Here is a 15417-nt window from a genome sequence, read left to right on the forward strand (position 1 = left end):
AAATCATTTTGTTTAAAAAACAGCTGAAAATAATGAAGACAGTTTTCAAGTATATTTTCAAATCAAAAACTCCCCTCTTTGTCTAAATGGTTTAGCATAGAGGACAAAGTGGTGACCAGGGAGGTAATTAATCCAGATAATTTACTGCTGACTTTAAAACTATGCCTTGTACGTATGAAATGTTGTTCTTGTGGAGCATGTTACCCTACTGTCAGAAATCTCCTTTAGAAACCAAGCTTGAAAAGGATTACATTGAATTGCAGTTCACTGTAACAGGTCCTGTTCTGCTTCAGTCAGGTGTACGTTTCACATATCTTGACCAAGAAAAGCAAATCCAGGAAGATACAAACAAATTTAATTTTATATCATTGTAAAGACAGAAAATTATGTTGGCTACTATTACAGTAATGGCCTGTTTAACGTTCAGCACATGACTATTGCACTAACAGGAACAAATACGACACCAGTACTAATGACCACAGAGCAGCGGTGGCTGCAGCTGCACTGCCAAAGTGCTTGTTGTGGACGTATTCTATGATTGTTGTCACACCAGCCATGGCCTCCTCACACGTGGGCTGGATCTGATCCTCAGGCAGTTTGAATCCAAAGGTGCCATTGTCTCTCAGCTCAAACGTATAGGAAAATTCAATTCCAATATCCCGAGCCCAATCATGAGAAGATCCAGTGTAATTATCTATAAATAAGAGCATAACAGTCGACAATATGATTCATGGGTGCGCGACAGGGATTTGAACTTGTGACAGGTAATTGGATACAAGAAAACCTACAAGATGTTCTTTAAAACATACACAGCACTATATACTTTCAGTAAATGCGTTTTACTTTTAAAATGTATACATATCAGTACATGATACATTTATGAATACAAAATAAGCCTTAAAAAGTAACTGATCTATATAACCAATTCACCATAAACAAGGAAGCTGAAAATATTGAACGTGTTCTTTTGTCTGTATCACTCAGTCATGTACTGTAATATAACACTTAAGTTAATCCTGACATGACAAGCATTAAGCTATATTACACTACGCAGTAACTGTTGTAGAGGGAGTTCCCTTTCAATTAGAAGTTGGTCACCCTAATATTTTTATGGGATACATACTGGCCTATTGGTAGGTGTCACTGAGCTCTTTCTATCAAAGCTGCTGATAGGCCCTCTCCCCTGGGTGACCCCCTCGGTCCCGCCTCCCGAGGGTACTTAACTGTCATGCAGGGGAGATTCACTCTCTTTCGCTTCTCACGATTGGTACGGTAAGACTTCTCTGTGTTGAACTGAGACGTTTTTTCTTCTAAAAAGTGCTGTGCAAGCTGATACTAGTTCCCCTGCACTTCGTGCTGAAAGCTGGCCTTCGCCGCTTTTCCCAGAATCAGTGGTTTAAAAATTTGTAGCCTTTTTATTTTATTTCTGACTATCAGCACCTGCTCGCTCCGCGTGTCAGGCTGCTTCTTCTGTCTGGCCGTCTTAGCACGATAAGTATTATTGTTAAGAATTGTTTGTGTTTTTCACCCTTTCTTGCTTCGGAGCGCGCTGTTACTCCACGGGGCCGGGCTTGCCTTGTCTCCGTTGTCGGGTTAGCCCACCAGCCGCCTGAGGGCCGCAGGTTGGGCCTTGTTTTGATTGTAGCTACGTGTTCCCATGCTTGCGCAGAGTACTAGCCGCAACACGGCTGCTTCAGCCAGCCAGCCGTATGTATACTCCTCACCGAGGCTTCCCTCGTTGTTGGGTTGAGACGTACGTGGGCTGCGCGGGCCTTCATCTCTGGTGTAGGGTTCTCAATCAACAGACAGAGTGAGTTCCCCCATCTGTCTTGTAATATTTTAACTGTTTTTTGTATTTAAAAACTGTTTTATATTACTATATGTGAAAGTCAATCGCCCGCTGCGGCTTCGGCCCTGTCCCTCTGTTGTAGTCTACGCGCTGCTCAGGCGTGTGTCCATGCGGTCAGAGTAGGCACTGTGCACAGCTACCCCGGTGTTTTTTAATACTGCGGTGCATAAGACTCTGCCCGTGCTACTTCGGTACCATGGTGTACACGGTGCTTAATGACTCTAAACCCGTCACGGTTTCGGCCTTGTCCCCCTGTTGTACTCTACGTGCCGCTCAGGTGTGACCACGCGGTCAGGTGTGACCACGCGGTCAGGGTAGGCACTGTGCCTAGCTGCCCCGATGTTTTTTAATACCGTGGTGCGTAAGACTCTAGTGGCCATCTTTGAATTGAAAGGGAACGTTAGTTTACCTGCTGTAAACCTGGTTCCCTGAAAGAGAAGATGGCCACCAACCACGAGGTCGCTTTGGTCGACATCGCGATTTTGTCGCAAAAGAGAGCGAATCTGCCCTGCGTGACGGTTAAGTACCCTCAGGAGGCAGGACTGAAGGGGGTCACTGAGGGGAGAGGGCCTATCGGCAGCTTTGATAGAAAGAGCTCAGTGACACCTACCAATAGGCAGGAGTGTATCCCATAACAATGTTTTGGTGGCCATCTTCTCTTTCAAGGAACCAGGTTTACAGTAGGTAAACTAATGTTTTGTTTCTTAAAAAAGGGATGATGTTATAAATAAAATTGTATAAATAAACAACTGTGCTATTAAAAAATGATACAAAAAGGTCTAAGTCAAACAATGCACAATAGGGGCACAAAATACACCTGATTTATTTTTTTATTTTTTTTTAATGTAACATCTACTGGAAATGTTAATCTTTATAGTATTCTCAGCAATTATCCCCATACCTGGCCATGCTACAAGAATAGCCTTGGATTAGAACTATATCCCTGTTTCTTTTATGTATTTTTTACTTATTACTTTACCGACAATAATATATTCTCTGTGTTTCTCTGTTGTGTTTCTGCGTAGATTAATTACCATGATCTATTGAATAAAAAAGATTTTCCAGGCAGAAACATTATAAAAGCAGACTTTAAAAAAAAAAAAAGTGTCCCTGGTATTAGTTTCTGCACAATAAACAAAGTGGTAAGAGACACATTTTCATAAAGTAATATCATTACTGTGGTTTACTTATAACTTTTTTTTTTTTTTTTTTTTTAGATGTACACACAAGTGTACATGCATGTTTAACTTAAATAAACTCTTCATAATGTTTTAGAAAAGCGGGCATTGTACAAAGAAAAAAAACACCTCATCATTTTGTTTTTTTGTTTATTACTGTCCTCATAACAGAAAATGGATCACTATACTTCACATGTACCTTACAAGTTGGGCCCGTGTTTGAAAAGCATGAAGCACACCTAAGTTTGTATCCCGATTTTGACTCGCTTACCAAAAAAGTCTGAAGCAGCACCTTGCTGATCCTGTTTTTTGAATTATAATCCCTACAGTCTCACACATCACTTGCCATTTTAGAAATTCTGGCAAGGTGGTAAATCTGTGCAAGGCAAAACACGTTATGATAATTATTTCTAATATTTATCAACTACACCACCCACTCAATATATCGCTGATGTCAGGGTCCAATATAAATCCGCTATATATCGAGGGCTGCGATATAGCGAGAGACCTATAGAGAAACAAATAGGCTAACAAATACTGTACAACCACTCCCTCGTTTTATCGGGGGTGTCAGGGTCCAGTATAAAAAAAAGTACCACACCATTTTAATTAGTAAAGTGTAGGGTAATTGCTTCTCATCAACATCAATCTCCAATTAATTTCATGAGTCTTCCTCTCATTTCTCAGATAAACAAACCCGCAACACTGAAAGAATACATTCCCAATAAGAAGCTTGTTGCTAGGTAGGTGACGTCACTGCCTTATGACTTTTGCAGGTAGTATTGCTAAAAATAAAAATCCATTCATCAAGTAGATATTTAATTTGCTTTGTGTTATTGTGCAATGCATGTGTATATGATAACAGTACAATAGTCATGCTTTGTTTTTAATTGTTTTATATATTGTTTGTGATGTGGTGTACGAAATGAAACGAACAGTAATTCTAAGTGCCTATATGTATATTGCTGCTAAGGTATGCGCAGTTAGACAGTAAAAATAGGAGCGACCACCAGGACCGCAATATATCCAAATCCACACCGATGTGGATTTTTGCCTTCAAATTCATGTGCAGCAATGTTCCGAATATTTCAGATAGTTTCTCCGCCGCACTAAAGAAAATTTACTTCATAATAATGATAATTACTCCATACCGCTGTTCTCACATTGCACGCTAAAGTTTTCTCTCATTGGTCAACGAATGAGCACTGACACGAAATGGGCAGACATGTGTGACTCGTGCTAAAATTATATCTGATTAGAATGAAAGCTCGGCCAATCAACATGCAGTGATTTTACCGACGTTAATGATGGCCAATAGCAGTTGACAGAAACAGAAGCCGTATGAGGAAATAGAATGCAAGCAGCACGAACTGTGCTGAATGAAATCGCATTTGAGAAACGTTGCGCTAGTGGATTGTGTGAGTGGATGGAATGCATCCGTGTTGGACGAAAAGCAGATTAAATAAATCTTGGTACCCAGTACCAGTATAGAGTACCGGTGAGTACCGACAGAATTTCACCCCTGTGTACAGATAAGATCAGCTACCAAGGTAATGCACGATAATCAGGGCTTGATTGCTATTTGAAAATGGTAAACAGTATATTTATTGATATGGAATAAAGCTTTCTGATAGGTGGATTCTTCTTAACTAAATGAAATAAATCCGTATATGTTTTACAAAATAACAAATGACAGCGTGTCTTTATTACTGTAAATCAGTTTTCAGGGATCTAGCAGAAATACATCAAAAACAGAATTATAATATACAGCCTGTCTTCTACTCTATTATTCCCCCTCTCTAGCACTATTTAGAAGTGCTTTCATACTCAAGCAGGTCTCAGCTGAAATGAACATTTACAAGCCATTTCAACCTGCTCTTGCTTACCGAAAAACAAACAAAATCAATATTACTGAGAATGCCTGCAAATCAATCAATCACTTACATAATACCACAGAGGGTGGCCCCACTTTATATGAAATGCCATGCTTCTGCTCCACAGCTCTGGAGGCAAGTTGTCCAACTTCCATCTAGTAAAAATACACAACAATTCCTGTGAGCATTGTCTGCTGTATACAGTACCGCTTGGCAGGCGGACACAAAGGGCATGCCTTAAATAAAGCACTGTGAAACTATAATAAACTAGGTCACTTTGACATCATGAATAACGCCTAACTTGCATGTAATTCAGTTCAAACCCAGCACCATAGACAACAGATGCATTCAACTACAGCTAAAAGAAATTTGCTAATGAGGTGATTCATTTTACATTAGTATCAACCGTACAAGATATGTTCCTTACCAATTCGTCATGGTTGCTGGCTGTCTTGCCTGGTTCACCAAAGGGTGTCATAATCAGCTGCCCATATGAGTGAATGGTGAGGAAACAAAGGATATCATTCTTTTTGTTGTTCACCAATTCCATCACTGCTTTAGACTCACTTTCAGAGCCTGGTGCTGATCCACAGAATGTCTGTGAACTACAGTTTCTAGAACCACCAATACCTTATTAAAATAAAAAACAACAAAGAGACTTGAGAGGCATGATTATTCACTTGTACTCGTCATATTGGCCTATCAAAGATTTTTTATCAGATTTTGTATGAGCAAAGGTTTGGCGTTGATTTAGTGAAAGCTTAATTGAAACATAGACTGGTTCACTACATCTTTTTTTTTTATTATTGTGGCCCCTGCGTACAGGAAAAGCTTCAATCTTCAATCAGTGGCCGCTACTAATACCATAGCATTCAAGCCAGGTCAATTTAACATAAAGGATGAAAACCTACCACACCATGATGAATCAAAATTCCTGTTGAGGTCTGTCCCAACACTTGTGCAATTAGAAAAGGGTGAAGGGGACCTTGACTTTCTCCAAAGCCGATCCTGATTAGAGCAAGGCAAAAAAAAAAGTAAAGTTTAAATTCAAATGTATTATGAATCAATTATCTATTGTTATTTTTTTTTAAAACTAATAACACTTTAGTTAACTATTTATTTATATAATTGTCAAACATAAAAAGCATAAAAGGCTGGTTTAATTAATTAAATAATGTTTGTCATTCATAGAACATTTCACTGCTGTTTGTTCTCATGTTTAAAAACCATCTCTAACCTTGGAGACAGTTTACAGATACAATGTAGTTATTTTTGTTTTTCAGATGGCACGACAACAATCACATAGATACTGTACTGAATGTGGGGCTGAATGCCAGTTTGGACTGAATAGGGGAGTGATTTAAACAGGTTTGGCCCCAGATCTCATCTTCCAGACTGCCAAGAGCCGACCTCAATTGAATGGAGTCCACAGTTTTATGAATAGCGTACAATTGTACATGCATTATTTAGTATTGGTAAATCTGTTTAGTACTTGAAATATTTAACAAAAAAAATAACTGTCTACTTACAGTTGTCCATGTGTAAATGAATCCATCAATGTTGAGCACAGGAACAACATAAAAATCCATATTTTGGAGAAAACGGCTTATCTTTGCATCTGTTTTGTAGTTTTGTAGTATCTGTTTTGAAGGAGGGAATTTTTTAGGTTATGATTATTATTATTATTAGTAGTAGCAGTAGTAGTATTCATCAAAATAGAACCAGTTTTCTCTTGCTAGGCCTGGTTACTAAATTGATACATAATATGCATAAAAACCTTTAATGTTCAGCATGTATTCAATAATAAAAAGCAAAGCAACTGTGCACATCGACAAAACATAGGGATACATGTGGTATGGCATAATCCATAGAAGACAGCAAACAAAAGTGATGAGTATTTTGATAATGCTTTAAATCTAACACATTTTTGTAAAATGGCAGCTATGAACGTAATTGTAATTTCCTTTTACAACTGCATGTTCTTTGCAGTCATTCTGAATGGTACTGGTGTCGGATGCTTGATTTTTCTCTCAGTCTTCCTTTAACTGGCTTTGAACTCACATTGAGTTTGTCTTAAGATTCCAAAGGCCAGGACTGAACGACATTCCTTGTTCCTTTCAAATCATGTGTCCTTTCAACTGCCAGCCCCACCTACTCTCTGTCTATATTCATGCATGGGGCTGCCAGAGTGCAAAGAACACATTTTCACATTATTTGATTGGAACGAGGACAAACAGTATATCAGTACCCATTGTGCTGGGTACTCTGGGTTTCTGTAGGGTAATGACTGTGATCTGTGTATAATGTTACGCCTAATGTCAATTACAGTACCAACCTCTTTCACAAACCACTGGCAAAAGGCAGGAGAAATCCATTCCCTGGCGTGGATCCCACAATCCATCCAGATCACCTTCTTGGTCTTGCCAGATTTTTCACCAATCTGTAATCCAGATTTGCAATACAGTAATATGCTTGCTAATTCTAAATGGATTCATTGCATATATAGGTTTGTAGGTTTTACTTTTAAACAGTACTGGTAAATGTGATTTTTGTAATTTTGCATAGGCCATGCTGTCTGGTATGTTAGACCAAATCAAGAACCCGGGCATGTGAAAATCTTGAAAACATTTCTAACCTTTAGATATAATTTGTCAACAAATGAGTCTCAGGAAAAGGCAATGGTATCAAAACAGTGATTGTCAATGCAACTGTAATCATATTTAAATAACTGCACACAGAGTTCATACCTTTGCCTTTTGAAGTTTTCCTGATTCGTTTGGAGTTCTGAATACCAGTACTGTATTAAGTTTAATCTCCTTTGCTGCTGCAGAAGATAATGGCATTTCACTGAGGAATTCTGACACTTAACTTTGAGAAAATAAGCTTAATTCGAAAGCCACTTATACAGTTTTCTGCGGGACAGTATTCCTCACTTTAAAGTTGGCAATTTCTTAAAGTATCTCTAATGCTAATTTAAACCTCTCACTAACCCTGTGAGCCGTTAATTTAATGAGCTAATATAATAATATGTAACTCCTGACATTAAGTCAGCTGGGAACCAAGAGAAAAATAGACCATGCTTTTTTTTCAGTTTGTTCTGTATTTAGTTTTTTTAAGCTTGGTACCTTGAAGAAGTAAATAGGTCGTTTCTCGTAAGTTGTCCCCAGGAAATGCTGAGACACTACATCCTGGTAATGATTTTTCACATCAACCATCCATTTATATATCTGCAAAACAATAACAAAATTCTGTACATGCTGTTCTTTCTTTAGGATAAAATCACAAAACCCTTGATTTATATTGGGTATGCTGATTTGCCTGATGCTGTATAAATTACATTGCATGAGGCTATTTAACATAGAGATGACCAATTAATAATAATAATAATAATAATAATAATAATAATAATAATAATCCACTCTCAAGTGTATGGTCTTGTTACCTTTGGAAGGTTACAATGTTCCGAAAAACAAAGAATCACATGCTAGTTTTGCAAAACTAGAACCAATCAACTAAGTAATATAATTCAATGTCTCTTAGGCACTGATATGTTTTTTTTTTTTGTTTTAATTTAAATTAATTGGGGACTTTATACATGAACAAAACTTATAGTACTGTAAGTGCACAAGTGCAGAAACTTGTCACAAGTAGACACCCCATTATCACTCACCTCCTCCATAGGATGATAGCGGGTGTAGATATAGTCCTTTAAGGCCTGCTCCTGGTAAATGCTGATAAGAGTTGAAACTGCTTTATTACAGAAAATTGCACTAGAGAATTAAACATCAGAAAATAAATAAACATGATAACGCTTTGCTTCAGACATTAACTGGTAAAGCTCAAGAATATCCAAGAGGCTTTGACTAATGACAAAATATCTCACTTCCATGCATTGTAAGGCTTTAGGAATCCTGTGTAACTCCATCTTCTGCTGTAAGTAAGTAAATATATCTATTCATGCCTGTCTTTGTGCCGTTTTGTGTCATAAACAAAGTGTGATTTCTGTTGAAAAAACAAAAGTCCTAAATGATTTAAATTGCATTTAACAGAATGTTATTTTTCATCAAATAACTACGTATTTTGAGTAGAATATCCTTCAAAACCATTGTGAATTGTTTATATGCAAATTTACCAGAATGTTGGTTGTTCTACATAAGTTGCTCACTATATAGTTCAGTACCAGGTTGAGCGAGTTTAAATTGCTCAATTGTGCATTACCGTAAGCTCATTAATGATTATTTTGTTAATGGAAAATATGTATGCAAAAATAATTATATTTTTTGACATTAATGTTTTTTGTTAATGGAACATTTGTATGCAGAAATACATATATTCTTCAACATTAATTATTATTTTATTAATTGTTTATATGCATGAAAATATATTATTTAACAATATACCTGCACTTACCAATACACTTTGGTAAATCATAACATTAAGTGGTAAATGTCTGAAAAATCTATTTCTTCATAATTTCAGACACTTACCACCTTATACTACCGGTAAAACTTAAGATTGACCAGATTCTGACTTTTACCGTAACATATACAGTGCCTTGAAAAGGTATTCAGCCTCAATCCCTTTTTTCACATTTAAGAGTCTCAGATTCAGAATTTGAAATCTATCTATTAGGATTTTTTCCCACTGATCTACAAAGCCTTGAGCACCATGTTAAATCAAAAGAAAAATTCCAAAAGCTTTCAACAATTTACTAAAAATGAAAAACGGAAATATCAAATTAAAAAGGTATTCGTACCATAATTTTGCTCAGGTGCAATATATTACCTCAACAAGTCACACAATTTGTTGATGGACTCCACCTGTATAAGAAATTAGTGGATCACCTGCTTTAAATTAATCTGTGAGGATAAGTACTGCTCTCTCTGTATGGTCCCACAGTATGGTAGAGAAAAAAAAGGTTAGCTAAAAGTAAATATAGTATGTGTCAATTAATAACATGCACAATAGCATGGACTGCTATATATAAATGCTAGTCAAAAGACTTACACTCATTGACCGCTTTATGTTATGATGCACCAACCAGCATGCAGCATTCCTGTATCGGCCAGAACAATCAATCAATCGACCAATCACCACACTGCATGTTTTGAGGATCATGAGAACATTCCTAACCCTTATTAAAGTCTAGGATCAGGATTGGAGTTTCGTTCAATTTATACAGGCCCAGGCATAACTGAAAAGGTTATCCACCGCAAATGCTGCTTAAATTATTTAAATGTAGATTTGTGTAAAGTACTCACCCTTCATAACTCACTTTACTGGCACGCAGATAAGGAAATAAGATCAGAATGCAGGTGGTCTGTATACCCAATTCCATTGTTTAATTTTAAACGTAGTTGAATTGAAGCAGCAACAGTTAAAGAGAAGCAGACATTTAGGTATTTATAGAATCTGTCATTTGATATGGGTTCAACAGATAATAGCTCACTGGCTACCTCTGTACTTTGAGCTTTAGGAACAGCTCTCCAGTGATGAATGATGGTGATACTGTAACATATCAACAGACCATCTTAACCAGCTGAAGTCTGCTAATGTTTAACATAAAAGCCCTGACAAGGTTCTGAAATGTAGTTGTTTTAGAAAATGTTTATCGTGAGCATGATTATATATATATATGATAAACAACATATATATATATATATATATATATATATATATATATATATATATATATATATATATATATATATACACACACACACACACACACACACACACATACATATACATATATATATATATATATATATATATATATATATATATATATATATATATAATACAATGAATACATACATAAATAAATACACAAGGTGTCCCCACTTGTGCAACAGGTCCTTGACTGATTCTATAACAATAGGTAATTGTTGCTTTATAGCGGAATTAAAATTACATAAAATATATATTTTTTTTTTAATTTTTCTACCTACCCCACAACTTCCAAGTGAAACAAAAACTGTCTAGAAGATCTAGTCATCTTTTAATTAAAAAAATAAAAAATGAAATAGCTTGTTTGGATAACAATCCAGCGACCTTTTAATAGCAATCTTAAATTAGCTCAGCTGTAACCAATCGCCTTCAGAATCACACACCAAGTTAAGTGGCCTCTACTTGTGTTAAATGGTAGTGATTTGCATGATTTCAGGATAAATTCAGCAGTTCCGGTAGGTTCCCTCTGCTGGGTAGTGCATATCAAAGCAAAGACTCAACCATGAGCACCAAGGTGCTTTCAAAAGAACTCCGGGACAAAGTTGTTGAAAGGCACAGATCAGGGGATCGGTATCAAAAAATATCACACGGTCAAGATGATTATTAAGAATTAAGGGTGTATGGCACACCAAGACCCTGCCTAGATCAGGCCGTCCCTCCAAACTGGATGACCGAGCAAGAAGGAAACTGATCAGAGAGGCTAACAAGAGGCCAATGGCAACTTTGCAAGAGCTACAGGGCAAGACTGGTCATAGTGAATGTGACAACAATATCCCAAGCACTCTACAAATCTGGCCTGTATGGTAGGGTGGCAAGAAGGAAGCCATTACTCAAGAAAGCCCACCTTGAATCCCTTTTGAAGTATGCAAAAAAACACTCAGGAGATTCTGTAGCCATGTGGCAAAAAGTTTTGTGGTCTGACGAAACTAAAATGGAACTTTTTGGCCTAAATACAAAGCATTAAGTTTGGCGCAAACCCAACACAGCGCATCACCCAAAGAACACCACCCCTACTGTAAAGCTGGGATGTTGTGAACTGGGATGTTTTTCATCAGCAGGGACTGAGGTACTTGTCAGGATAGAAGGGGAAATGAATGGAGCAAAGTACAGAGAAGTTCTTGAGGATAACCTGCTGCACTTTGCAAGAAAGCTTAAACTGGGACGGATGTTCACCTTTCAGCAAGACAACGACCCAAAGCATACAGCCAAAGCTCCACTGGAGTGGCTAAGAAATAAAAAAGGTAAATGTTCCTGAATGGCCCAGTCAGAGCCCAGACCTAAATCCAATCGAAAATTTGTGGCATGACTTGGAAGATTGCTGTCCATCAATGCTCTGCAAGGAACTTGACAGAACTTCAACCGTTTTCTAAAGAAGAACGGTCAAATATTGTCAGATCTAGGTGTGCAATGTTGGTAGAGACCTATCCCAACAGACTCACAGCTGTAATTGCTGCCAAAGGTGCTTCCAAGTATTAACTCAGGGGGGGTGGAGACTTATCCAATTATGATCTTTCAGTTTTGTATTTATATATATATATATAATATATGTGTATATATAGGTTTATATAGGTTATTATATATATTATATATATATATATATATTAGATATATATAGAGAGAGAGAGAGAGAGAGAGAGAGAGAGAGAGAGAGAGAGAGAGAGAGAGAGAGAGAGAGAGAGAAATTTTAAAAAGTGCAAATCTTTAGTGCCCATCGAAATTTTTTGAGTCATGTGATTCTGTCTCCCATGTCATTGATCAAAGTAGAGTGGAACATTTTTTTATGTATTCTGTACCTTTAGGTAGTTAATGGATTGATTCTCATAAGTCATCCCCAGTACATCTTGAGTCACCACATCCTTGTATTGACGGTGTTATGTAACTGTATGTGTATTTGCATAATGATGGAAGTGAATTTTTTTTGTAATTAGTATTTGTTATATGTCAAATGCACTGTATGTAACCTCATGCCCTATTACATACACAATATATACAGAGGGAGACCTGAAAAGAGGTACAGGTGAGTTTGCAGCTTTTTATATGCACACACAGAAACTCAAAAATACAGATGAATTTTATTAACAGGTTTTGTTAAAAATGTACTTTACAAAAAGAAACACAGAAGACAAAATCTTTGCTTGTGTATCCTGGGAGTGGAGTGGGGAGATTGCACACAGAATCTTTAAGGAGTACATTTGACTTTTAAAGATACACCTGCTAATCTATTATGATCCAGAACAGAGATTTCAATATGATTAAGTAGCAAAGACTAGGTTACAGTTGCTACTTCATGTGAAAAACAAACTTTAAAGCAACTGCCTTGAGTGACTATTGCACTAACACTAACAGGGACAAATACGATGCCAGTACTAATGACCACAGAGCAGCGGTGGCTGCAGCTGCACTGCCAAAGTGCTTGTTGTGGACGTATTCTATGATTGTTGTCACACCAGCCATGGCCTCCTCACACGTGGGCTGGATCTGATCCTCAGGCAGTTTAAATCCAAAGGTGCCATTGTCTCTCAGCTCAAACGTATAGGAAAATTCAATTCCAATATCCCGAGCCCAATCTCGAGAAGAGCCAGAATTAGGATCTGTAATAAAGGTTAAAACAGATAACCTCAAATTAAAAGGATACAACATTTCTATTACTTTTGAAGAACTCCAGTTTATTTCTTTAAAGCAATACAGCTTATTAATAATCCATGATTAGTTTAAATAATGTGTTTATTCTGTAAGAGCAGGGCTCATTTCATGTGATCATTTAAAAAAGTTAGCTCCTATATTGTACCTTACTTTTGTTTAGGGTGAAGACATAGAAACAGATTAATAATAACTTACACAAAATCTGTGAGGGTGGACCCACTCTATATGAAGTTCCATGCTTCTGTTTGATAGCGTTTGCAGCATTTTGTCCGAGTTTCAACTGATAAAAAATATGCATAACCAATTAGCATTGCCTGCAGTATTCAGAGCCACCTGCCAAACACCTCTTTTGTCTGCATTGGGTAATGCTAAAGTGTGGTAGAAATAGGTTACTACACAACGTGTTATGAATTAGCTCAATGAAATCAACACTTGAGGAATGATGCATTAAAACTCTGTTCATCCTTGGTATGTATGTTAAGAGTGCCAGCTGATAACATTTCATATTTTAACCTCTATTGTTGCACAGACTGAGCTGGATTTACTAAAGCTTTCTCCATCACTGGTTTTAAAATATCCATTCAATGTGCACTGGAAGGAAATATCCCAAAAATGAAACAGGTTTGTTTATCAAGTGATGCATCTAATAAGAGTTTTATCCAATTTTACCAAGACTGTTTTCTTACGTGTTCATCATGGTTTGGGGCTGTCTTGTTTGGGTGACCATAGGGCATTAGAATCAGCTGCCCATATGAGTGAATGGTGAGGAAACAAAGGATATCGTTCTTTATTCTGCCCACCAAATCCGCCACTGCTTTAACCTCACTTTCAGATTCTGCTTTAGAACCACAGAATATTTCCGAACAGCAGTTCATGGAGGCTCCAATACCTTGTCAGAGAAATCATATCATTATTTGTATCCATGTCAACACACAAAGAGTAATGAACTGGTATTAAATATAGCAATACCATTAAAAAGTGTTCAGGCGCAAAGTTTACCGTGAATACCAAGAAAGCAGCAGGTATTTTTGGCTTTTTATGTACCATTCTTTACACTATAATTAAACTGTAAAATGTAAAATACTAATTACAAAGCAACTACATAGAGAGATGTGTGACTGCAGTGTATTCCATAACTTAAAAAAGCCTGTCTGTTGGGAAATCAAGGTAGTGTTTGAAGAGAAATTAAACCACAGTTATCATACTCCGCCTGTTAATGTGCATAGTAATAAGAATTCCAACTGAAGCCCTGAATACAAAATGCAATAAAAATAAGCAAAAGGAACCTACTATTCCATGAAGCATCAAAATTCCTGTTCAGATCTGTCCCAAAGCATGAGCAATTTGAAAATGGTGAGGGGGACCTTGATTTCCTCCACAGACGATTCTAAGATAAAAAAAAAAAAAGAGGGTAATGAAAGTTTCATTAGTTTTAGTTTTTACGTTCATGGCTTTGTTTATAAAAAATGTAATTTGACTTTGTATTTTTAAATGTAAACAGTTATAATTTCAGCTGCTGTATTGAGCCTGCTGTTGTGTGTGGTGGTGTGAGTAAGTAGTTTTCTGATTTTCTCATTGGTATATATATATAAGCAACTCAGAGGGCTCCACCTCTCTGCTATCCTAGCTCAGGGTGCAGGGTTGCTTTAAGATTGGTAAATTGAGCTCATGTTGTTGACGGAGAACCACAGACTTACCAAAGTCTAAAAAGATTCAAGATTATTTTAGGAATCTAAAATAACTGACATGCTACATGATTCTTATCTGTTATCTTATCTGTGATTCTTATCTGTTACCTTATCTGTTAATTCATCCACCAATGTTCTCATTGTAGGTACATGTTTTATTAAGTTCCTGTAGATCTCTGTTGAGCATATTTAAACTTACAGTCGTCCACGTATAATTATACCCGTCCATGTTCAGTAAAGGAACAACGTAGAAGTCCATGTTTTGGAAAAAACGGCTTATCTTTTCATCTGTTTTGTAATTTTCTAGCAGCTGTAAAGAAAAAAAAACATTGTTATTCATTGCCTGTCTATACAATCTCTCATGTATAGTTTGTATAATGCTTACTGTATGTACATTATCATAGTTTTTGCCTTCACTGTGCAGGGATCACTATTCCTTTTGATATCATGGGATC

At 36.8% G+C, this 15417-nt stretch overlaps 2 protein-coding genes across 2 annotated transcripts in view; both read right to left on the bottom strand.

Moving 5' to 3' along the window:
• Positions 1-398: 398 nt before the first annotated feature.
• Positions 399-10169, bottom strand: LOC121321939 (carboxypeptidase O-like). The gene is made up of 9 exons (XM_041261329.1): positions 10163-10169; positions 8572-8651; positions 8027-8128; positions 7237-7341; positions 6431-6541; positions 5813-5909; positions 5329-5531; positions 4972-5056; positions 399-694 (listed from the first exon to the last, which is right to left on the bottom strand). Exons 1-9 carry the CDS (start codon positions 10167-10169, stop codon positions 435-437), a joined length of 1050 nt encoding a protein of 349 aa, XP_041117263.1. The 3' UTR covers positions 399-434.
• A 2787-nt stretch (positions 10170-12956) lies between these two features.
• The window catches only part of LOC121321940 (carboxypeptidase O-like), a 12446-nt gene continuing 9985 nt past the window's right edge, over positions 12957-15417 (bottom strand). Inside the window, exons 5-9 of the mRNA XM_041261330.1 lie at positions 15162-15272; positions 14565-14661; positions 13961-14163; positions 13470-13554; positions 12957-13222 (exon numbers count right to left, since the gene is read on the bottom strand). Of these exons, the coding sequence (XP_041117264.1) occupies positions 12957-13222; positions 13470-13554; positions 13961-14163; positions 14565-14661; positions 15162-15272 (762 nt within the window). The remainder of the gene's footprint in view (positions 13223-13469; positions 13555-13960; positions 14164-14564; positions 14662-15161; positions 15273-15417) is intronic.

Source organism: Polyodon spathula, chromosome 10 (genome assembly GCF_017654505.1).
Source record: "Polyodon spathula isolate WHYD16114869_AA chromosome 10, ASM1765450v1, whole genome shotgun sequence".
Classification (NCBI taxonomy): Eukaryota; Metazoa; Chordata; class Actinopteri; order Acipenseriformes; family Polyodontidae; genus Polyodon; species Polyodon spathula.